The 23,554-nt window shown below is 40.4% G+C and overlaps 1 protein-coding gene across 11 annotated transcripts in view; it reads right to left on the bottom strand.

Moving 5' to 3' along the window:
• The window catches only part of USP34 (ubiquitin specific peptidase 34), a 116,827-nt gene that overhangs the window by 50,965 nt on the left and 42,308 nt on the right, over positions 1-23,554 (bottom strand). For 8 of the 11 annotated variants that reach the window (XM_074536623.1, XM_074536628.1, XM_074536626.1 and 5 more), the window contains exons 9-32: positions 19,893-19,974; positions 19,708-19,800; positions 17,606-17,731; positions 17,109-17,238; positions 16,520-16,555; positions 16,044-16,174; positions 14,986-15,602; positions 14,063-14,277; positions 12,260-12,375; positions 12,049-12,176; positions 10,738-10,827; positions 10,173-10,268; positions 9,017-9,099; positions 8,280-8,434; positions 7,297-7,410; positions 6,545-6,644; positions 6,212-6,371; positions 5,688-5,814; positions 4,596-4,743; positions 2,885-2,985; positions 1,933-2,142; positions 1,158-1,283; positions 301-423; positions 101-184 (exon numbers count right to left, since the gene is read on the bottom strand). In XM_074536623.1, coding sequence (XP_074392724.1) covers positions 101-184; positions 301-423; positions 1,158-1,283; positions 1,933-2,142; positions 2,885-2,985; positions 4,596-4,743; positions 5,688-5,814; positions 6,212-6,371; positions 6,545-6,644; positions 7,297-7,410; positions 8,280-8,434; positions 9,017-9,099; positions 10,173-10,268; positions 10,738-10,827; positions 12,049-12,176; positions 12,260-12,375; positions 14,063-14,277; positions 14,986-15,602; positions 16,044-16,174; positions 16,520-16,555; positions 17,109-17,238; positions 17,606-17,731; positions 19,708-19,800; positions 19,893-19,974 — 3,391 coding nt within the window. The remainder of the gene's footprint in view (positions 1-100; positions 185-300; positions 424-1,157; positions 1,284-1,932; positions 2,143-2,884; positions 2,986-4,595; positions 4,744-5,687; positions 5,815-6,211; positions 6,372-6,544; positions 6,645-7,296; positions 7,411-8,279; positions 8,435-9,016; positions 9,100-10,172; positions 10,269-10,737; positions 10,828-12,048; positions 12,177-12,259; positions 12,376-14,062; positions 14,278-14,985; positions 15,603-16,043; positions 16,175-16,519; positions 16,556-17,108; positions 17,239-17,605; positions 17,732-19,707; positions 19,801-19,892; positions 19,975-23,554) is intronic. The other 3 variants (XM_074536624.1, XM_074536634.1, XM_074536632.1) reach the window with 1 other exon arrangement.

The raw sequence follows: 23,554 nt of genomic DNA, 5'->3' as shown, positions 1-23,554 counted from the left end.
TAAAAGATTTTAGGATAGATAATGTTTTAATTTTTTTTTATTTTATATTTATCTTGAAAAATTGTCTTAGATATCATGGAATACTGTAAGAAAAACAAACCTTGCAGCTCCATGTGTTTTTACTGTTTTCTATTTGATCTTCACTTGAATCATCTGAGTCTGGGTAAAGATCACTGTAACTTCCCTAAAGATAAACAAGATTAACTGTAGAAACAGCTCAGGAATTGTAACATTATAAAATAAACCATCAATCTATGCTTTGGTTCAGAGAAAAATCAAGATTCTGTGCAAGGAAATTACCGTGGATTCCCGTCTTATCCTCCTGTTGGGCTTCCCCAAAGCCTCAATGATCTCCAGGGCATACAAAAGTTTGTGGGCACTTTTGATTCGCAGAAGGTCCTTCCAGCTGAAGCCATCATTACCCTTAAAAGATGAAAAAAAGAAAGAAAATAATTAATACAATTATATGTAATGCTCATCTGTCTAAAAATTCAGGGAGAGGATTTTTCAAGTAGCACAGATAAATTATTTGGGGTTTAATTTCCTCTGTTATCTGAAATTGGACAATTTCAAGCAGATTTCTATACATGATTAACAATCTGAATAATGAAAAGGCAACATTATTATATGCTAAAATAGACACAATTTTACATTAGAGGAAAGCAAACATCACACTGCAACTGCCACCAAAATTTTCATGCATGTGTGCATAAAAAGCTGTTATATCTACAATCTGTTAGGATGCAATTTCAACCACTTTTACAGAGGATGAATAATATTTTTATCTGAAGAATTTAACTGTGCTTCCAAGCAACCCAAGCTATGAGCTGAGGGAACAGAGCACAAAAGTATCAGTACCACAACAGCCAGGCTACAGCTGAATAAACTGCTCTTTCCATCCCAGTAAAAACATTGTGATCATTAGTACTGACTATTCTTTTCATTTAGAAAATAAACTTTGAAAATAAATTATAAAAACAAACTTTGGGAGCTAAACTGACATCTCTGTTTAGTTTTAGATTTATTAGGTTTACTCTGGTCTCAGCACACCTAACAGATTTATTATGTAACATTCCTATTTGGGGAGATTTCAACTAAAACACTGTATGCTAAAAAAATTGAGTATAATAAAGATAAACATGTAAAGCTTTGTTCACCTGCTCATCAGAAATATTCTGGAATGCCTGCAGCATATTAGGGCACGTTGGTAGGAGCATCAGCAGTTCCCAGACACGTCTGGATAAGTTCTCTGCATGGAGATGGAGCTCTTCACACCTTGCACTCTGACAAACCAAACCAGAACCATTCTTACTGTCAACTTCTTGGAGAAAATGACATTTCAAAGCCCAAAAATGCATTTATTTGTAATTAAGAAGCTGTTTCCTATCTAATAACTAAATTCATAATTAGGATATGATAACTGAGGTCTCAACTTGCAAGAAACTAAGTTACATCATCTTTAAATCATATCACATATTTTGAAATATTTAAATGCAGACAAAACTTATAAATAAATTACAGGTTCAAATGTACTACATATGATTTCATTTCCCTCAAGCTAATGATGGCATACAAGATGAAGCTTGGCTTTTTGCAATAAAACTTCACAAACCTTTCTTCAAGCCAATTCCCATTATGAGTCACCACATCAATTTAAATAATCAATACTGTTTCTTAAGAATTGCTTTTATAGCTTCTACAGTATTTAGAACATTCAAATGTTCTATTATTGCTAAGAAAATAATAGCAGTATCTTAGCAATATTATTGCTAAGAAAAAAGGAGAATTATGAAGATTTTACCATGTGAATGAGCAGGCAATAAACATCTCCAGCAACTGAACAGAGTAGAGAAAAATTGGCTACACAGAAAAACCAGAACCAATGAAATAAGATTTAAATGCAATTGTACTAATAAAATTAAACTGAATTACCTCACTATCTTCCATAGCCACTTCTCCAGAAGGAGGCTTAAAAGAGGCCAGCATCTCTAGCAAATCGAAGAGGGTGGTGAGGTGAGGTTCCTGCAGGAGCAGGAGCATTGGAATGTTGTCCTTCTGAGGAGGAGGCAGGCAGGAGGCCGGGAGCTGGACACCTTCCCCTTTGCGCTCCCTCCGGGGGGCACCCAGGGACACAAACACCATCTGCAGAGGGACAAGGAGCAAACACACAGCTTCATGACAAGCATGCAATGCTTTCACAAGGGTCAGAATGCAAAAATCAAAGACAAATTTTTGTTTTGTTGGCTTTGCGGCATTGGCAGCAAGGGCCACAAATGAAGTTTGGGTTTGCTTTCACTTCAGGCATTCATGGTGTAGCTGCACTTGATGCCTCAGGTTTAGCTTCCAGGTTTTTCAGGTTCTGTGCTGCTTTAGGGTGTGGGTCTGGGCTCCATATTATGGGATGGTGAGCTCTGTGCACAGTGGGTAGACAAAACAGTTCCTTCCCCAACTGGGCACCAAGGACAAATGATCTGAATCTCAGGCCCAGCAGCATAATGGGAGAAGGAAGAGAGAAAAACAAGAAGGATGGGACTTGATGGGCTGGAGCTGGAATTGGACAATGAGCTCTAATATGAAAATGGAGCAGAACTTATAAAAGTGACTGATTGTCCATGTTGTGACCATTTTGGTTCACCTTGGCTGCAGCCCTGGCTGGGCTCTGTGCTGCCCAAGGTGGATCCATGGAGGAGATGCTGTGAATAAATCCCTGCTTTATTCTTTAGCTGTGCCCAGCCCTCACAAAGCATCAGTCACACTCCTGACTGCCCCTGAGGCTGTTGCCACCCCAGGGGAGCTCCCAGCCAGCCCCAGGTGCAGAACCAGCTGCAGGAGAGCAGAGCCAAGCTTGGCCACAGCCCCAGGGCCTCTCCCATGCTGGCAGTACCTGCATGTCCTTAAAGCCCAGCTCGTGGAGAGTTTTCTCATCATAGTCAGTTGTCAGCTCGTGCCCAGATGAAATCATTCTCACAGGTCCCATGAGCCCACCTAGGATAAAAGCCTATTTCAGCAGAATTCTGGAATCATGGTTTCAGTTTCACAGTTTTGATAGTACACCCTTCAGCTGAGGCAAAAAGTGGTTATTACATTAAACTAATTTAAACTTGCATAAATAAACTAAATTTACTTGCATAAATTTACTTTACATTTGTATTCACAAATAATCTTTTCAGTACCAGGTCACCCAACTTTGTAGTGAAAAGTATTTATAATGCAAATTCAAACATGTCTTCCATATTTTGTAGTAAACGATACCGTGCCACAGAAGGATAATGGAAATTATTGTGATCATCAACAAGATGTCCTTGTACCACACACTGGTGGTCAAGTCAAAGAAACATTGATTAATCTTAAATGTAAGCTGGAACCAAAGAAGTCACACCCACTTCAGAAGGGAAAAGCTGAGAACACCCTGCAAAGAACTCAACACTGAACAAGAAACCTGAGCAATCAAAAGATGAAGAATTAAATTCTATTTCTTGCAGACAACCAAGCCTCTCTTCTAACAAACACACTTTGTCCAACATGACCACATGTTTCTAAAATGCCTGTTACAACAAAAATAAATATTTACTACTATGTGGTAGAAAACAAGACAGTTTCTGTACTAAAACTGATTCTGCTGAGTGGCTGGAAAAGGATTCTACAAAGAAGACAATTAATGTGTCCAAAATTCAGTCTGGTTTACTTACATTGTGTCTCATTAAAACAGATTTTTTAGAACTTGTTAAACTGTGAAGAGCAAGTTTAAATCATGTTTAAACATATATTAATGGTGGTGTTGGAAAGAGCTGTTCATGGACAGAATTTATTCAGATAATTGTTCATTACATGCTAACTCATGTTTATAATGAGAAAGAAAAACCAAGAAAACAACAAGAAAATTCAGAAAACACTTTGAACAGGAATAAGTGCTAAGAATGCTGTAATATATAATATCAGGAATATAACACCCTCCTGAAGGATAAAGCAGGATTTTCATTCACTCACAAACACAAAGAGGGAATAACAAGAGGATGCTTATTCACTATACAGAACAAGGTGACATTCCAAATTAGCAGCCTCAAAGCAGGGTGAAGAATCATTTCTGCTACTGGATGACCATAAATTAAAAAGCAATTGCAGGAGTAAGGAAAATCTTCCACCTGACTGGAATACATGTACACAAAGCATAAATTATGGATTTAAATTGTGGCTTCAAACTCTGACTCAATGGCAGAGCCAGAAGTGCATGAATCAGATGAAATACAGAATAAGATACTCAGAAATGTAAAATATTATCAAGTCATGTGCAACAGAATCTCCATTTTATAGAAAATAACATCATTCAAACAACAAGAAGAAAAATAATGTGGGGGGAAATCTGCTGGAACATGGAATTTGGACTGATTCAAGGACTTAAAGGATTTATATTTTCTTTGCTATTTCAAATAAATGGTAGTGCTTAAAAAACAATATTAATTAGAAGAGGGGATGATACTAATTTGAACTATTGCTAAAGAAAATAAATCATAACGCTTGCTTTGAGGTGTCTGGGGAAAAAATCCCCACAACCATTTAAGCTGTAAAGGCAAAACCTCAGGGCAGGAAGAGCTCACCAGGGAAATCGCCCTTGCGACTGCTTTGGCCAAACTCCTGCAGCTGGGCCTGCTGGTTGATCTGCTCCTTCTGCAGATTCTCATACCAGTGTGTGACTTCTGCTCGCAGGTCAGCCACCTGGTCACTGGGGTACATTTCTATGGTCATCTGAAAGGAAAGAGGGGTTCATTTTCCCAGGGGCTGTGGGATTGGGAGCACCCAAAGGAAAGAGGGGTTCATTTTCCCAGGGGCTGTGGGATCAGGAGCACTGAAAGGAAAGAGGGGTTCATTTTCCCAGGGGGGCTGTGGGATTGGGAGCACTGACAGGAAAGAGGGGTTCATTTTCCCAGGGGCTGTGGGATCGGGAGCACCGATAGGAAAGAGGGGTTCATTTTCCCAGGGGGCTGTGGGATTGGGAGCACTAAAAGGAAAGAGGGGTTCATTTTCCCAGGGGGGCTGTGGGATCAGGAGCACTGACAGGAAAGAGGGGTTCATTTTCCCAGGAGGCTGTGGGATCAGGAGCACTGACAGGAAAGAGGGGTTCATTTTCCCAGGGGGCTGTGGGATCAGGAGCACTGACAGGAAAGAGGGGTTCATTTTCCCAGGGGGCTGTGGGATCGGGAGCACTGAAAGGAAAGAGGGGTTCATTTTCCCAGGGGCTGTGGGATTGGGAGCACTAAAAGGAAAGAGGGGTTCATTTTCCCAGGGGGCTGTGGGATCAGGAGCATTGAAAGAGGGGTTCATTTTCCCAGGGGGCTGTGGGATCAGGAGCAGTGAAAGGAAAGAGGGGTTCATTTTCCCAGGGGGGCTGTGGGATCAGGAGCACTGAAAGAGGGGTTCATTTTCCCAGGGGCTGTGGGATCAGGAGCACTAAAGGGAAAGAGGGGTTCATTTTCCCAGGGGCTGTGGGATCAGGAGGACTGAAAGGAAAGAGGGGTTCATTTTCCCAGGAGCTGTGGGATCAGGAACACTGACAGGAAAGAGGGGTTCATTTTCCCAGGGGGGCTGTGGGATTGGGAGCACTAAAGGGAAAGAGGGGTTCATTTTCCCAGGGGGCTGTGGGATCAGGAGCACTGGGCAGGGAGGGTGTGCTGGAAGGGATTGTCACCCACCTTGTCAGGAAGGCCAGCTGGCTGACACACAATCCTCAGAGGCAGAGACTGTTTGTCACTCAGGGCTTTCAGGTGACTGCTGATGCCAGTGCCTTCAATCTGCCACTGTCTCAGGTGATATGCAAACCTTAGGAAGCAGGGAAAAACATGGAAAAAGTGCTTTTGTCAAAGCCTGTTTAACACAAATGTTTGCTGAACAATGGAAGTTGTTGTTTTGATTTTTTTTCAGGAAGTTATTGACAGCCTCACTGTGTTTCAAATAAAATTAAAATAACTTCAAAGAAGTTTCTCTGGTGAGGGATGGAGAAACACAAGCACAGCCACACATTTTTATACAAGAACAAAGGCCAACACTGGTAACTGTTTAAACTTTATTTATTACCTTGCACAATTACTCCCTACTGTCTTTCCTTTACACAAAGAAGCCATTTCTTAAATTAATAATCATTCTTAACACATTTATCATTATGGTAAGAGGAACAGAAATAAATTCTGCATCCAAATAGATCAATAGAGGTTTTTACCTTCTCCTGAAAGCCTCCAGGTGTGTTTTCAGCATCAAGAGCCCTCTTTCAATAATGGTCAGGCTTGAATGAGAGTCTCGCTCCAGGTTACTGGAAGCTATCATCAGACTCTCCATACACTTGCTAATGAATTCCTGCTCTTTTTCCAGACCAGTTTTACCTGCAACACCAGTTCAAGTCAATTTATAGGCACAGCTTTGGAACAATGCATTTTAATACTAAGAATAACAAAAGGATAAAGAATAAAATAGAAAAGAATAATAAAAGGATAGTGCTGGGTGTTCTTTAAAGCAATTCAAACAGCAAAGAAAGGATGAAAATGGAATTGGATACCGTTGATGTAGTAGGAGTTGATGTACTGGATGGCTGCTCGACTGACATCTCCAGACTGGGCCCTCAGAGCAATGCCCCAGAACTGGTCCATGCCACACAGCTGTTGGACAAAAGGAAAACAAGCACAGAAACAAAACATTGCTCATTATTTTACTGGGAGGGAGAATTTTCTGATCTGAGACATTCTTTTTACTTCTTGACTCAATCATAACAATATCTCATTTTCTCCACTGTTTGCCCTGTCATCACTGCACACACCAATTACTACAGAGCTCTCAATTTCTCACAAACAGTTTCAAAGTCACACATGAGGAGAACCGGCTGAAATTCAAAATAGTGAAATTTCATTTCTGACAAACAGGAGTACTTCCAAACGAAGCTATAAAACCACAACTACAGTCAATATTCATTGCAAGAAAAAAATGCCCCAAATCAATTTGGAGAATATATTCTAAATATAATTTTATTTATGAGGTAATTGCTCTGGATTAAAAACTTCAAGTATATAATACATAACACTTTACAACACATTTCTAGTCAGAGTTAAGTATGACTAACAGAATGTCATTTGACTCTTCTTCACTAGGTAAGTAAATGTTACAAACCTGTTTTTAGACTCAACAGTGGCTACAGCTCAGCTATGATAAAACATGACAAACTGCACAAAGGGATGCAGGCAATAGGTGTGAGGTTTTGGTGGGTTCCCATCTTTGCCCTGAGAGCCAAAGTGCCCAGGGCAGAGGCAGGCTCACCTCGGAGTTGGAGCCCCCATCGTAGGCGCTAGTGGCCAGCCGAGCCAGGTTACACAGGTGCTGGAAGAGGTTCAGGCCAGTCATGCTGATGGTTTCAGGTTTTAGCTGGGGCATCTAAACAAAGGCAAAAAAATGGCACTGCTGGAGCACAGAGCAATTGCAGGGTATTTATTTCACTGGCACTGTTATTACTGATCACTGCTGTTATTAATCCCACTCAAGTGTAGTAGATCAAATGGATTTGTTCTTGGAAAAGATCATACTCTGAGTTTTACATAGAATAAAGACATCAACTATAATTGGCTTAAACAGTTCACTTCACCACTGATTTGAACTGTAACAATGCAGAGGAAAAAAAGTTATTTCATTTTAAAATCAGCTGCTTAACTTATCAACAGCAGGAGAACTTGTTAGCATATGTGACATCCATCCAAAAAAACTTACACATGTGCAAAACTAGACAAAAACCTGTGCAATCTTGGGAAAGAATCAGACTACATTAATTATTGCACAATCTATCCATTTGTAATGTCATCTGTCAAAATAAATGGATGGAATGGAACCCCCTGGAGAAAGCTCTGCATGTTTGTCTTTTCAGTGGCTGTATTGCTGATATTTACAGGCCCTTCTGAAAAAGTCCATTTTTCACTCAGGTGGAGCTGTACAGCATAAAGCAAACTCTAGTTTGGTGAAGATTTTTATCCCAAATTAAAATAAAGTGCTGCACAGCTGCAGACAGAACATTTGGGCCATTTGTACAGAAGCACTCAGGTAAATTGGAATGTGAAAAAAATTCCCACAAATCCATTTCCTTCCTCTCTCCAAGCACAGAAAAACCCTTCCATGACAAGCAGGGCCCTCCTGGACTACTGAAGAGATGATTTCCACAGAAACAATTTTAAAGGCAACAAACAGTGCTGGTATGGAATGAAACACTCTGTTCATTACTGGAATGATGAGGCTGCAATTAACTCTGCACATACCTTTTCCAAAAAAAGGTGCTTGTAAGTCTCCATCCCCATGGCGTGCTGGTCTTTGCTCCGGACTTGGTTCAAGAACCAGTGTAGTGCATCATCATAACATTCAGAATCCTCCACCAAACAGTGCCACAGGATGTCCACTTGTTCTAAACTCAACCCTACAATTGGGCAAGTATTTTTAACCACTCCTTTGTAACAAGAAATATTCCATAAAAGTCAAGAACACGCAGAAAAATCAGAATATTTCTGTTGGGTCATGACACATAAATGTATTGTATGACAATTTGACTACCTAGAGTGAGACCACCCAAATATTAATTGTAAAATGTGTAATTTCCTTCTTCATAAGGAAAATTAATTTCTGACAGTATTAAAATATGAAGAATTATCTCTTTTGGGAATATAGTAGTATTCCAGTAAAAAATCTCATTATGGACACAAACCTTTATGTACCATAAGTACATAATGTATTCTCTTCCTTTAGTAATTACTACAATCCTATTATTTAGAAAAACTGCAGCACAGAGAACATAAAAATTTGTTCTCACAGAACTGCAACAGAATATGAACTCCAACATTGGTTCTGTGCCCTTGCCAGAAAATCTTCCTTCTGTTGACACTGTCTCAGGGATTATTCTAAATTGTATGTTTAAAACAACACACTAAGCTGACATGGATTGCTAAGAGTATTTTTGCCTTACTCTGGGTGGTTTTGTGGTAAGATAACCTGAAATACTCACTGAAATGATCTGGGGATCCCAGAGTAGAAAACACACATGTCAGGAACTGGAGACGAACCTGAACCTCTGCACTGTGGCTGTATCTAAATGAAAATTTGGACAAAAAATGCAAGTTTGTTTCATTGTTTATTGCCACAACTTATTTCCTACTCATCCTTGTGCCTCTTAAAAGCATAAATAATTGCTTTTACAAGCTTCTTTCTGAATTCCTAGTTCAGTGTATGGCCCAAACCCCAGCTGAAGATGCTGCAGAACCACCCCAAACAGCAGAATGACACAATAATTGTCACCAGATAAAGTCCTTTTTTCTTGGGAATTGAGAAGGAGGACAGAAGTGGGCTTTTTTTGTCTTACAGTTCAATTCAAGTGCATAACTTTGTCACCTTGCAGGATCTAACCTATTTTTCCCCCAAGTTGTAAAATGCTAATATTTCTACTCTGAATTTCCAACTCCAAATGATAGATATTCTTTATGAAAATATTTTCATAACTTACATAAAAATATAGACTTCATTTATTTTTATGCAGTAAAAGCTTGATGGTAAAAGGAGCAGAACAATTTCTCATTTTACCTGAATTTAAAGGATCCCACCTTCCTAAGTAATTCCTCACTTAAGCAACATCTACTATAAAGGGTGAAGTTAGATTGGAAGAAGTTAAATTGGACCCATAAATAGCAGCATTTTTCAGATGTGGGTGCCCATATTGACTTTGACATCTGTCAAAACATGAACAGCCTGTTCCTCTGGGACTGGGGAGCTGGAAATTGCATTGCTTGTTTATATACACCTGATTTTAATCACACAGATTACAAAGTGCAGATGGATGTATTCCAAAAAAAAATCATGCAAAGGCCAATGACAAATTTTAAAACTAAAACATTTCAATAGTTCTAGTATACAAAATCACTTTAAATTAACTTGGATATCAAAACCTTCATGTTTTATTTGCACACAAATATTCAACATGATGTCTAACAAAAAATGACACAACGGTTGATTTTTTTAAGCAAAAGGAGCTATTAAAAATGTTTTTACAGACTTTTGTAAAAGCCAGGAAATGTCCCTAGAGAAAGCCTTTAGTTACAAGAACACATCAGCAGCAGCACTGGTTAAACCATAAAACATCAAACACTCCAAGCCAGCTGAGTACTTACAGTGCATGTTTGTGCCGCCCCTCCCTGACTGCCTGGATGTAGTGTACCAAATTATCAAAGAAAAGTTTCATCATATTCAGTTCTTTTTCTGCCCACCTGTGGCAATTCAAAGGAAAAAGATCAGAAAAGCCCCAAGAAGCAGACAGCTGTTACAGGAAAATGGCACACACGTCACCCCCCAGAGTGAACGTTCATTTTTCCATCCCAGGAGCATTTCCCAGTACTGTACTCTCTTCTTTCTTGCAATCCTTAAGGTTTCCTAATGCTATTTTCAGGTGTAGGACTGACAGAACACTCCCTGTGGAGCCCATCAAAATTACTCCTAAAGGCCCTAATTCAGAGAAAGTCTAACTCAGAACTGGGTATATGTTTAAATGTCACATCAAAAAGGCCAAGGAAAATTGCTGATTATCACTGTCCCCTTATCAGCAGTTCTGTCAGTCCATTCTCTTACACCAGGCATGGTTTGCTCTGCTAAGGAATGCTGAACTTTATTATCTTCACCTTTCACAGGGTTTTATACACCAAAGAGCCCCCGAAATTGTTGGGACAGGGGCCTACTTACATTGTGATCCAATGTGTGTCATAGCTGCTCCCAAATTGCTGGAATGTTCCAAACAGCTTGGGAAGAAGGCGAAGTGAAACTACTACAGATCTAAGGGAGATAAATGATGGCAAGATTGTGACAAAACTGAAATACTTGACTGAAAAATTCCTTTGAGAAGCTCCAGTTCTGTGAGCAAACCAACTAAAGGAAAGCTCTGTAAATCATAAATCACAGAGTGATCTGGGCTGGAAGGGACTTTAAAAGTCACCCCATTCCACCCTCTGCCATGGCAGGGACACCCTCCACTACCCCAGGTGCTCCCAGCCCTGTCCGACCTGGTTTTGGACACTTGCAGGGATGGGGCAGCCACAGATGCTCTGGGCAGCCTGTGCCAGGGCCTCACCACCCTCACAATCAACACATTTTTCCTCATATCTAATCTAAACCTACTTTCTTTAATTTTGAAGCCATTGCCCCTTGTCCTGTCACTCCAGGCTGTTTTAAGAAGTCTCTCTCCAGGTCCCTTCAGGAACTGAAGGCCACAATCAGGGATTGAAGCCTTTTCCAGGCTGAACAATCCCAATTCTCTCACAGGAGAGGGCTCCATCCCTCTCATCAGCTTCTCTGGAGGTGCTCCAACAGGCTCAGGTCCTTCCTGTGCTTGTGAAATCTCCCATCAAGTCAACCAGAAGTTTTCTGAACCTGAACTACACTTACTTCAATTTCTTTACACACAACTCCCTGGAGCTGAGAAAAATCTCCCAGCATGTTTGTAACTCATCTCACCAGTTCTCAGCAAAAAGGTAACACCACAACACAGCAGGTGATGTCTGGCAGTCATCTGCACCATGAAAATAAATTCCACTTTCACCACTAAAATCTCACAGCTCTGGCTGGCATTAGAACAAGTTCTCTGAGGTCAAAGTGCTCCTTCCTCACAGAAACTAAACCCCCTAACAGACCTGTCTGCTCCTCAGCCACCTGGGTGCAAAATCTGAATATTCAGTATAAAATGCTCAGGCCAAGGCACCTGACCTTGCCCCTACCTGACTGAGGTGCAGAGCTGATTTTTACCAAAGGCAGGAAAGCAATACCTCTGGTACAAGGAAGAACAGACAAATGCAACGAAATGAGAAATTCACGTCAACAAAACAAAAAGAAATGGAACATCAGAAACATCCACAACACTTTGGAAACTATTTTTATTCTTCTGCTTTTGCCTAGTTTTTCTTCCTGTAAAATCAAATAACCATTTAGAGCCAGCTTGGATTTCTGGTACATTGCAAAAATAAGATACTTATAAAACAGATAAATTATGACTGAAGTTACCTGTTGTTTGCTAAGTTTTCTAAGCAGCCTTCAATAAACCTCATTCGAATCTGTCTGTCAGTGAACCAGCACACTAAAGAACAGAGCAGCTTCTCTGCCTCATTTATTAACCCTTCAGAGAGATGAATCTGCAGCAAGCAGAAAGAAAGATCAATGAATATCTTGTACTTATTTTCTTTGTAAAAATAGTATTTTCTGGTATTTCACTCACTGCATCTTCATCCTGGACCAGGTCCCAGAGCAGGGTATTTCCCTTCTTACAAACATTATCCAGATTAATGTCTGTCACTGCATTGCTGTTGTACTGATGTTTGTGAACTGCTGGTCCTGCACAAAACAGAAGAGCATCAGTGAGCAAACAGAAGGAACCATCTGAGTTGAACATTATTCCCTAAGTGCACAAACAACAACACATTTTATCTGTTAACTTGGGCTGTTTCACAGTGCAACAACCCTGGAATTGCAGCCCTTTTTCACATATGGCTTCTTAAAAGACCATACCAGAAGCCAACAGGGCAGTTGGGCCAATATTTACACTGCTTTTGGCTAATGGCAAAGTGCAATTAAAACCAGCACTGAAGAACTGCAGATGCAATTGCTTTTTAATTTAATTCATACTGTAATTAATATATCTCTTCAGCCTTTCTGTGTTGCTGTGGTCCAAAGGGAGTTATCTCCATAACCACCAGGGCTGGAATGCAGGGAAGGAGCACATTTCAATAAATTCCCTCCTCCTACTACAGGATTCCCTCCATCCAACTGAAAACCAGAGAAAACAAACAGCATTTTTCCATGTGCTACAACATCCAAGTGCAGGGTTTTAGAAACTCATCATGTTTTCATAAACACTGATAGACATTTTCTTCCCTCTCTGTGCCCACAGCTGGCACCATTCATTGATCTGCTATTTAATACCATTTCCATGGAACAGCAAAGTCAAGTAGAAAATTCAGACTGCACACAGAACACTGTAATTATTTGCACATGCAAAACTAGGGGTATCAAAAATAAAATGCACTGAAGGCCTCATGCTCAACCAGTAATTTCAATCTTCAGTTAGACAAATAATATCTATGGAAAAAACTGAAAAAAATATGCTGATTTATAGATTTATAAAGTTTTTAATACAGTGTAGAGAAAAAAAAATCCAAATTTTCAATGTCAGGCTAAAACTTATTATAAAAACTTTTCATTCAATTACTTCAGGGAAATATATAAACAGCACTGGGTTTGCTGTCTGCTGGATGAGAGCAAACTTGGTTCTTGCAGGCCAGTGAAGAAAAACATGAGCCCTTCCCCAACCTTGCTCTCCATTATGTTTAAAAACAGGGTAAAAGAAAATAAAGCTGCCAAAATAGCATATGGAAAGATGATATAATTCTTGAGAAGTGTTTTAGGAGCATTTTAAATTGCACCCTGAAGTAAAGCAGAAGATTTGGCAGTGTAAGATGAAATAACATAAAATGCCCTTTAGAGCAAAGTCCCAAAAGTATCAGATCATATTTTAAGTCATTTTTCCAGAATTATCTTCTCTAGAGCCCATTATGGTTCATTCATTTATAGGTTAATTTATGATTTCAAGTGTACAAAATCACAGTAATGCGTGAACCCACCAGCACAAAAACTGCAGAAAGTTTCAGAGTGGAAAATCTTTTACAGAGTCTTGCATTTCAGTACCACCTTTCTTTACCCTTAAATAACCTATTAGAAAAAACACTTACTAGCTTCTTTTGTGCCTTTATTTGTTTAACTTGCATTCAAAGCTCCAGATGAAATGGAAAGGGGGGGATTTAAAAATATAAACACAGCTAAACACAAATGAATATTTCTGTGTTGACAAATGAACAGAGAAACAAAAATGAATCTCTCGGTGAAACCTAAGTTCTCAGCAGTCATCATGGTTTCTTTGGACAAATACTAAGAAATGGTTAAAATAACTTCATTATTTTAATTACTGGAGACTTAATTCAAAATGACAACCCCAGTTTTTCAGTTTTTCTTTGATCAGTCTTACCTTGACTCAGATGTTCATGATAGATAGAGGCCAGGTTTGGGAGGTGCTGCTGAAGATGAGATGTTAGCTCAGCATGGGAATTAATCTGCACAAGCTCTTCTTCACAGCCAGACTCTTCCCCATCAAAATCTGCCATATTTTTCTCTGATTTTGCACTGACTTGAGAACTACTGCAGCTGACATCATCTGCACTAAGCATATCATCAACCATATGCCTGCAAAAGAAGAATATCAGAATGGACAATATCAAAGAGGAAATTGTTTATAGCAGACTACAAGTGAGCAGACATCTCCCTAAAGCTAAAGTCAGGATGAATCATCTGTTGGAACAGCAGCCCTTGTATGAATTGGAAAAACAACTACAGATAAGTAAACTGAAGGACTCACTAGCATGAGGACTGAGTTAGCTTCTCAATGTTAACTAATTGCAGCACTTTCCAAAACATTTTTAGCATTTTCTTAAATCTTGTCTTATTTATTCGAAACCAAAACTTAATAGAAGCCTTTAATCAGATGTTAATAAATCAGATATCTGTCTAACTATCTGTGATAATGATCATCTCTGCAAGACAAAATTATCCTGAGCTACAGCACAATGTCCACACACCAATTTCTGCCCAGATGGAGGATTTTGCTACCTATCTGCCCAGATAAAGGATTTTGCTAACTGTTATGGAAGGAGTCAGAAGAAACTGCATCAAGAGAATTATAGGTTGGATATTGGGAAGAAGTTTTTTACAGAAAGAGTGATAAAGTTCTGGAATGGCTGCCCAGGGAGGTGTGGGGTCACCATCCCTGGGTGTGTTTAACAAAGCCTGGATGTGGCACTGGCTTAGTTGAGGTGCTGGGGCATGGACTGGACTCAATCTTTAAGGTCTCCCTTACCAGCCATTGTGTGCCTCTGTGAAATGGCAGCTACCTACCCGTCGTGGTGGTGGTGGTGGTGGTGATGGTGGTGGTGGTGCTGGGGCCCAATGAACTGGCGACAGTTGAACAACTCATTGCCAATGGTTTCCCCAAGGAAGTCCCCTGTGTGAGTGATGCAGGAGTCCTGGGAGCCCTGTGAAATGTGAGCGGTGCCCATGTCCCCGGCCATGTCGTGCTCAGTGTCCTCGCTGTGGGGGCAGGCGTCCAGCATGCGCATGCGGCCGTCCACGGGCGCCACAGCGTCGGCGCCGAACACGCGCTCCTTGCCCTGCCCGTTGCTGCTGACGCTCCTCTCCGCGGCCCCCTGGGCATCTGCCAGGCACATGCCCGCCTGCGATTCCAGCTTTCTGCCCCGCAGATCTGTGCTCCTGCTGCCTTTCTGGGGGTTGTGGCTCCTGTCTTCTTCCTCTTCGTCCTCCTCCTCTTTGAGCGCCTCGATGTCGGCGATGTCCTCCGACTGCGCCTCGCTGCCGGGGCTGCCCGCGGACTGGCTGGCGTGGCTGGAGTTGGCCTCGTTGCTGGAGCCGTCGCTGTGGCCGCTGCTGCTCCCAGGCCCGCTGCTGCCATCCTCCCCGCTGTTGGCCGTCTCATCAGAGCTCCCTTGCATGGATTCCTGCAATTATTTTGGGCTTTTTAGGATTGGTGGAGAAAATAAAGCACCACTGGAAATACATAATTAATATCATCATCATCATTCAAACATCATTCTTCCTTCAGGAGGAAATGTGTCACATCTACAAGTTCCCATTCATTCCTTCTCAATTTGGTTGCTGATGACAAAATGCTCCGAGCAAGATTCAGATTTAATAATTGATTTTCTGCATTACCTTGTTGCTAACAGGGTGTGTGTGCAGACTTTGCATGTGCACAGAGCCCCAGTGTGACAATGCCTTGCTGTCCATTACTAAGAGATTAACCTAACTGGAACACAATTTAAATGCAGGAATACATTTGTCTGAGGTGGTTTTTAAACAAGCACAGATAAAACATCATTTTTATAGCTGGTAACAGCAGCTCAGTGACAGAATTGCCAGAGTCAGAGCCCCAGTCTCACCTCGGTGTCCGAAAGGCGCTGCTGGACGTGTTTGGTTCTGTTAATCAGCTGCTCCTCCATTTCAATGTCACTGCCTCCACTCTGATGGGTGTCACTGTTGTCACTACTTTGAGGGCTTGCTGCTGGTGACCCTAATTCAAAACCACATTTCCCAGTTAGTCTGTGACAGGTAATTACTGGAATGTAACAGCATTGCATAAATCTGCCTCCAATACTGAGCATTCTTCCAGCAAACAGGCATATAACTTAAACTACGTGTACCTAAACACCAGAAACTTCACTTAGAACACTGAGCATTTTACAAAGTTTGTATTTTGATGTCTCTTCTTGCCACTGTTATATAAATTTCTACTCAAAATACCATTTCATTTGACTTCTCATAAAAACCAAATTTCAAATTTAATTCTGCTCCAAATTCAAAAGCACTGTAGCTTCAAAGGAGCCAGATTGTGGTGTACAACTAAAATTATACTTACAAGGGGAAGGGGCTGCTCTTCTGAGCTCCTCTTCTTCTGAAGGAAAAAAGCAGGATGGAAAAGAAGTGACTAAAAATCATTTTGTCAGCATATAGTTGTCAATGATTCATAAAAGCCAGCAGGATGAAGAGAAAGGGAAACTACAGGAAAATAAATGGCTTGGCAGCACCTTTAGTAATGACTGTGGGGAAATACACAGTCCAGTAAAAAACAAAATCACCAAATCAGAAACAGCATGTAATACCAGAAAGTAGGTAAAAGGTAAGTAGCTTTTTGTGCAGCTATTAAGTCACAGATGTGCAGCAGAACAAGAATAGCTATGGATCATTTTCTGAATTTAAAAGAAAAAAGGAAAATACAGACTACTCTAGCTATACAAACAGAATGAAACACAAAGCCTCCCAAAAGCACTCACAGACTTTTCATGCTTTCATCTACAGCCTCAAGTTCTGCTGGAAAAATACACCAGCATGACACTTTTAAAAAATACTTCAAGGAGAAAGTTCTATACCTGCTTTTTGTCCAAACTCAACATGGAGACTATGAAAATTCCAAATTTAACCTCCAGATCTACTGGAAAGCCACACACCTTTTTTGTTTCCCATGGGCAGGTTGGTGCTCAGTAAAGATGCAAAGGAGCTTTGTTTTGACAGCTGAGCCTTAGCTGCCAGGGCATTATTCCACAGGGCTTTGATCAGCATGGATGCCAAATACAAGGTCTGCAAAGAAAACCAAGGAAAAGTCCCATTAAGCAGAAGGTTTTGGATAGAAAGATCCACTGTTCATTTTTCTCTAGGTCAATACTACAGCTCACCAAAATAACTCATCAAAATAAACAACTCCACTAAATAATGAGTGAAACACATTGTAATGCAGACAGGAAGTGAAACTCTTCCATCAGTGGTTACATAATTTCTAAAAATGATCCTTCAAAAGCCAGGAAAGGTGCAGTTGAAGAAACAGGACAACTTCACTCCTAGAGCTCCCCTTTCTGCATTCCTTTAGGAAGACAAACCCATCATGGTTGTTAAGCCTCCCCTTGAATTGCTTTTCTCATGGCAGAGATGCTGCTGGCCCTGTCCTTACCTGCTCAGTGTGAGCACTGGGGTGCAGAGTTGAGACAAGGTTCAGGAGGTGTCTGAGTGGGACAGGGTCCAAGTTTTTGATCAAAGAAGGAAACAAGTCGTGAATGTACCGACTGCAGTGCTTCAGCTACAGGGAACAAACAGACAGGGAACAGCAACAGCAAAATCAACAAGGAAATCAAATAATGCAGCAAATAAACATTTTTGTACAAAGTCTCAGGACCAGTTGTCAAATCATTTCAAACTCCAGCAGATTTGCAATTTTGACTCAAGTAATTTGGACACTGTAAAGCCAGCAAAGATCCAAATCAAAGGCAACAGTTCCTTCCTTAGTTCTAGTTCTGAGAGACTGGGTGAAAAGGACTGGAAGTTTGGTATCTATTTGAACTTAAATATAACTTCTAAAATATTAAGTTTATATGCTAAAGCTGAGGGAAGCAGTATTTGCAATGATTGCCTTATTAGCAGAGGTAAATACAAATAAAGATTGCTCAGGAACAGACTGTGTGAGGATTATAAAGAAATCTTTTGTCTTTCCAGTGATGGATGTCAAAAAATATGACAGTGTGTTCAGCTAACTGCTCCATTTCCACATGAAAGGGACAGTGCTCCTGGATGAATTCTCTTTGGTTAAATTCTGCTTTTCACAGCCACTTAAAGGAGTTTCTTTACGTTTGTAAGGATGTTGTTATTCAAAAAATAAAATCATGCTTACAGGAAATTTCTAAAACCAAAAATTCTTATGTTGGTTACCACACTTTCACCTCAAAGGGGTTTTTTTAATGATTGATTTTATTTTGCCTTCCTGGCATTAAAACATCTGTGTCAGCAATTCACTGTGTACAGGCCAACTTTCACAGGATTCACAGTGCAAGGAAATCATGTGGGTTCTATACAAAGATGCATTTAAACATCTTGAGATAACTCCAGCTTAGGGAAGATGAATTTTTGGCCGAAAGCTCATTTAAAAAGTGGAAAATAAACCTTAAAGCCTTCTGTTCTTTCAGCCTAAAGGTGTCAGCCTTTTAAACAACCTTAGAGGTTTAAGGAAGGGATCCTTTCACAGGAAGTGATCAGGACATGCTTCATTCTGATATCAAGCATATTGAGAAAATATCACTATGTCAAAATGAACACTTACAGTGTAAAAGCATTATCAAAATTAGGTAATTATATTATTCCTAAAGCAGTATAAAATATATTGAAAAAATCCAGAGGTCTAACAGTGTGTGACATGTTGTGTGAAAACATCAAGGAAGTGAAAATACTGTTTTAAAATGTAGTGTAAAATAAATAATTACTAATTACTCTGACACAGAAAAATGGTGGAGCAAATGCTGTTCCAATGAGCATTTAACTAACATTCCAGCTGCATGTTTTAATGACAATGGACCACACTGGTTCAGAGTGTGTGTTGAGTACTATTTGATTGAAATAAATGACAAAGAAATATTGAATACATAAAAACCCTCTTTAAATTCTAACCTGTTAAAACAGTGTGTTCCCTAGGCCTGCTCATGCCTATTGTACTCAAATCCCCTAAATAAAAATGTCACAACCTAAAATAACAAGCAGAGTGACCCATTAAAAGTAGCACACAAATAAATCTTTCTGAAGGCAAAAAGCCTATCAGAGTTTCCAGCTTTAGCAAGCAAAAAATAAAATTTCAGTGCCTTCTATAGATTTTAAGAGCAGCAGAGGAGCACAGCTGTAAACTTCACTGCCACAATTTTCACCTGATTGTTCCCACCAGGAGTACCAGAAATGGAAGCTACAATACACAGGAGCAAGGAGCAATTTAGCACAATAATAAAAATACTGCAACTGCCCTAAACCTTCATCCCCATTCCCAGTGAAAACACTCTCTCCTTGCTATACAACTTCATTTTTTTCCTTGTATAAAAGTAGCCAGGGTGATTTCTTGCATCTAATAAATAACCCAGTAACTGTGGCAGTTACCTAACTTGACATTTTGGTCAGCAAAACACTCAGACAGCCAAGAAAAAGCAAAAAATTCAACTTTAAGAATGTGAAACAAAATCAACTTATTTTCTATTTTGTGTTTCTTTTATCACTCCTGCAATTACAAAATTCAATATATACCTGTGCAGCAGCCCAAATACAGTCTATATGTTGAGTACTAAGTCTCCCTTCAGCTGCAAGAAAATTCAGGATCACTTGGCACTGTTTGATGATCTGCAAAGTGAGAACACAGCGAGGAAAGATTTACTAGAACAACAAGTTCATGCTCCATGTTTATACCAAATTTATAATAATCAAATACTAACCTCAATATGTAGATTTGGTCCAAAAATGTGCTCAACTACATTGTTGCTGATAAGCCAGTCTGCAAGTTCTTTTGCAATTGACCTGGAGGTGAAAAAAGAATGGAAACATAAAATGATCTGCCTGTAACGTTCACTCTGTGCTCTCCTCTAGCACAGCACGTCCTGCAAGTTGGGATCTGCAGCTGCAGTGAGGGCACAAAAACCTTCCCAACACAAACCATGGTCAATGTCCATTTTTCCAAGCAGGAAGCAAATTATTTCTTTTTTTTTTTCTTTAGCTGGAAGACTAATTGCAAATATCAACATTTCCCCATTGGATCATCAGCAAACATAACCAATAATTCTACTAATTTTATTAGTTAATGTGCAACACACCATGTGCAAACAATTGCAAAGGCCTCGCAGGTAAGATTTTGATACTGCTGTTTAATCCAAGTTTATCATGAAATTCCACAAGTATTGAAATATAGCTAAAGGTGGGAGTGACAGAAATTATTTCCTTAAGGAAAATATTTTTAGATTCTCTAACACAAATAGCAACTCTCCCAAACTGTTTGCCATGGTCATAGTCACACACATGCAGCACACAGATACTTCCAAATTCTCATTCTGCCCATCCACACCAACAGGAACTTTACCCACTGCCATTCCTTAAGCAAACATTCAAACCAGGACAAGGAAATTGAGAGTGCCAGAACAAAAGCTGAACTTGCAGAAAGCACTGCCCTGTCTGCACAGCAGTGCCTGAGCTCCTTTTTTATTCTTTCTCTTCAAGCAAATGTTTGTTTACCCTGATTTTGGCACCAGCAGCAATTAGAGGACATCAGGGCATTCAAAGCCCACCTCTGGGATGAAATGACCCTGGAATAACAGAGCTGTGTCCCACAGGGAGCAGAGGATGGAGGGAGGGAGTGCCCTGCAGGACTTGAGGAAGAGTTATTTTTACCACTTGTGCTCATGTCACATTTATGGCCACTATTAAAATCCAGGACTGCCAATCTTTATCATCCTCAAGAAGGAACCAAGATTCTCTAGGTAAGAAGAGATTGCCTCTGTGGCTTTTCCAAACAGGAATCACTACTCAGGGGCACACTGCCAGGGCTTCAATTGTTTTGGATTGCCTGATCCTCATGGCTGAGCTCAAGGAGCAAAGCTCCCGTTACTCCACATCATTTCTGGACTGTTCTCTTCTAATTCCAGGACACTGGCAATCAAATATTGCCACACTGTTCAAAGATAATGTCCCGTAACATTTAAGGAATGACTGAACTGCAGGGTACAAAAGTTTGCCAGCAGTTATCATTTCTGGCTTATCAATGAATGAGTTTCACACTGTAAAGTCAGTTTGACAGAGGATCTGCTCAAAGAAGGACTGAAAAGATAAACTGCATCTGTTCCATGAATCCAAGATGTCCTGAGCTTCCCACAGAGCCTCATCTCAAACCCAAACCCAACTATCCCCAGCACCCAAACCAAACTCTGGCATTGCACATCTGTGACTCAGCCAGGGTTTGGATTCCTGGCTAACCAAGGCTGCAGGAAGACCTTCCCTTCCTTCTTGCATCTGAGTGCTGCAGCCTGCAGCTCTGAGAAGGAGCCCCAGATAAACAACCAGTGCTGGGCAATGCCAGCATGCAAGGGCACATCCCTCAGGGGGTCTCTTTATCCCAGCCCTTCTGCTCATGGCACAACACCCTCCAGGCTTTGTATCCACTCACACGCTGCATTTTAACCACTCCAAAGGAAAGAACAAAAGCTCTCCTCTAGAATGAGTTCCTTCACATTTTATTAAATTACCATGGTAGTTCTCTGTCTCTAATTCACACCATGTTTACTCTGAAAAACCACAGATCATTCTTTTGAAGGAATGCCTTTTTTAATGGATGTGTTCTCAGCAGTAACAAACTCTTTATCCTTCTGGTGAGCCCAACTCTGGTAAAACAACATCTCAGATTTCTGAAGGTAAATGTGCATTTGATATGGATTTGTTGAGGGTGACCAAACACAAGAGGATCCTTGTGCAAGGCGAATGAAGCCCTTGTGCTTCCCAGCAGAGAAAACTGCTCCTCCCAGAATATTTGGCTCAGGGCACAGCAATCAGAACCTCTTAAAATGATCAAGTTATTACTCCCACAAAGTGTTTAGTTCTCTGATTTACTACGGAATATATTTACAATACCACACTCAAGGATTCACCAGAAAAGCAAATTTCAGTGTAAATGAGGAGTGTCTGTCTTCTTTCCTGAACGCTTCCATTTCAGCAAAGGTTTTCCTGAAAAAAGTTCCTCTTTTGTATTAAAGGAATTGGTGAGAGTGAAAATCATGCATTATGATCAAAGCATTAACGTGCCTTTCCCTCTCACATCAAAGCAGCAGCACAAGGAATGGTTTTACAAATTAGATATCCAAATCAGACAGACTTTAGGAGTAAGAAAATTCACCTTGGCAGTAACACATAGCAGCTGTTTATAATGGATTTAATAACTGGATAGCAATAGGAAAAGTTATTTAAAGAACTTGATACTCTCTATGGCTCTGTGTTGTGGCTGAGGGAGGAGAAGAGAATAAAAAGGCAAAGGTAGCAGCTACTCTGGTTTAATTGTCTCAAAATCCCGCACTGGAAATGTACATAACACTTAATCCATTTCTCTGCAGGATTTTTGAGTTCCCTGATTACTCATGTCTGTCAAAAATAACTGCTTTACTTCCAAGAAATGTAATTCAAGCACTTCTGGCATGAGTTTCCCCAGGCATTGTACGAGACTGCAAGGAAGAGAGGGGACTGCAGCTGGTGACAGAACTTGATGTTGGAACTGCACTGAGTTTAGTTCATCCTTATCCTCCAGCTGATGCATTTTCCTGGCAGGTCAAAGAACACCTCTCTATGAAAGGACTGGGGTAAAGTCCTGGAAACATTTTAATCTAAGGCTGTGCTGCAATACTTGTACCCACATGGTGACCCAAATCCAGCAATAAATCCCACAGCAAAGCAACCCCCATGAAAGAAAACTTTATTTATTCAAGCAGTCCATTCCCCACAGCAGCTCAGAGCTGGATGGATCACAACAACAGCCATCCACAACGTCACTGAACACAGAACAGAAAAGCTCCAAGGGAAAAATGCAGCTCTGGAAGTGGCAGCTTGCAAGGGAGGAACACTAACACCTCCTGACAACATCACTGAAATAGGATCTATAACACAACAACAGATGTGAAACCCTGATCTCAACTATTTAGGATCAGAAATGCAAAGAGGATACAGAAGGCACCTTCCCAACACACATTCAAGCACATGTTTTTGCTTCTGAGCACAAATTTTCCTCTTTGATGCTCTGCAGGCTCTGAAACCACCACTCTGACATCATCTGGAATATTTGTTTAACTGCTGTGTGGGCCACAAGAAAGAAACATTAGTGAGCTGAGTGAAAAAATACACTTTTTTTTTTGTCAGAGAAAATCTGAAAAGATCCCTGTAATGGGGTAGAGAGAGTAGAGGGTTTAAATAATGCTGCCAGAAACTCAAATCAGTAAGCTTAGATAAAAATGGAGAAAGAGTTAACATAAGGTGAAACGGTGAAGGGAAAAGGCAACACAGAACTTGCAACTGAGTATCTCAATAAATAAGGAAAGAAAGAAGAAATAATCCAGTTCCTTCTGTTCAC

The sequence above is a fragment of the Zonotrichia albicollis genome, chromosome 3, assembly GCF_047830755.1.
Source record: "Zonotrichia albicollis isolate bZonAlb1 chromosome 3, bZonAlb1.hap1, whole genome shotgun sequence".
In the NCBI taxonomy this organism is placed as follows: domain Eukaryota; kingdom Metazoa; phylum Chordata; class Aves; order Passeriformes; family Passerellidae; genus Zonotrichia; species Zonotrichia albicollis.
Note: the sequence above shows the minus strand (reverse complement) of the source record. Positions and strands in the feature narration are given on the sequence as shown.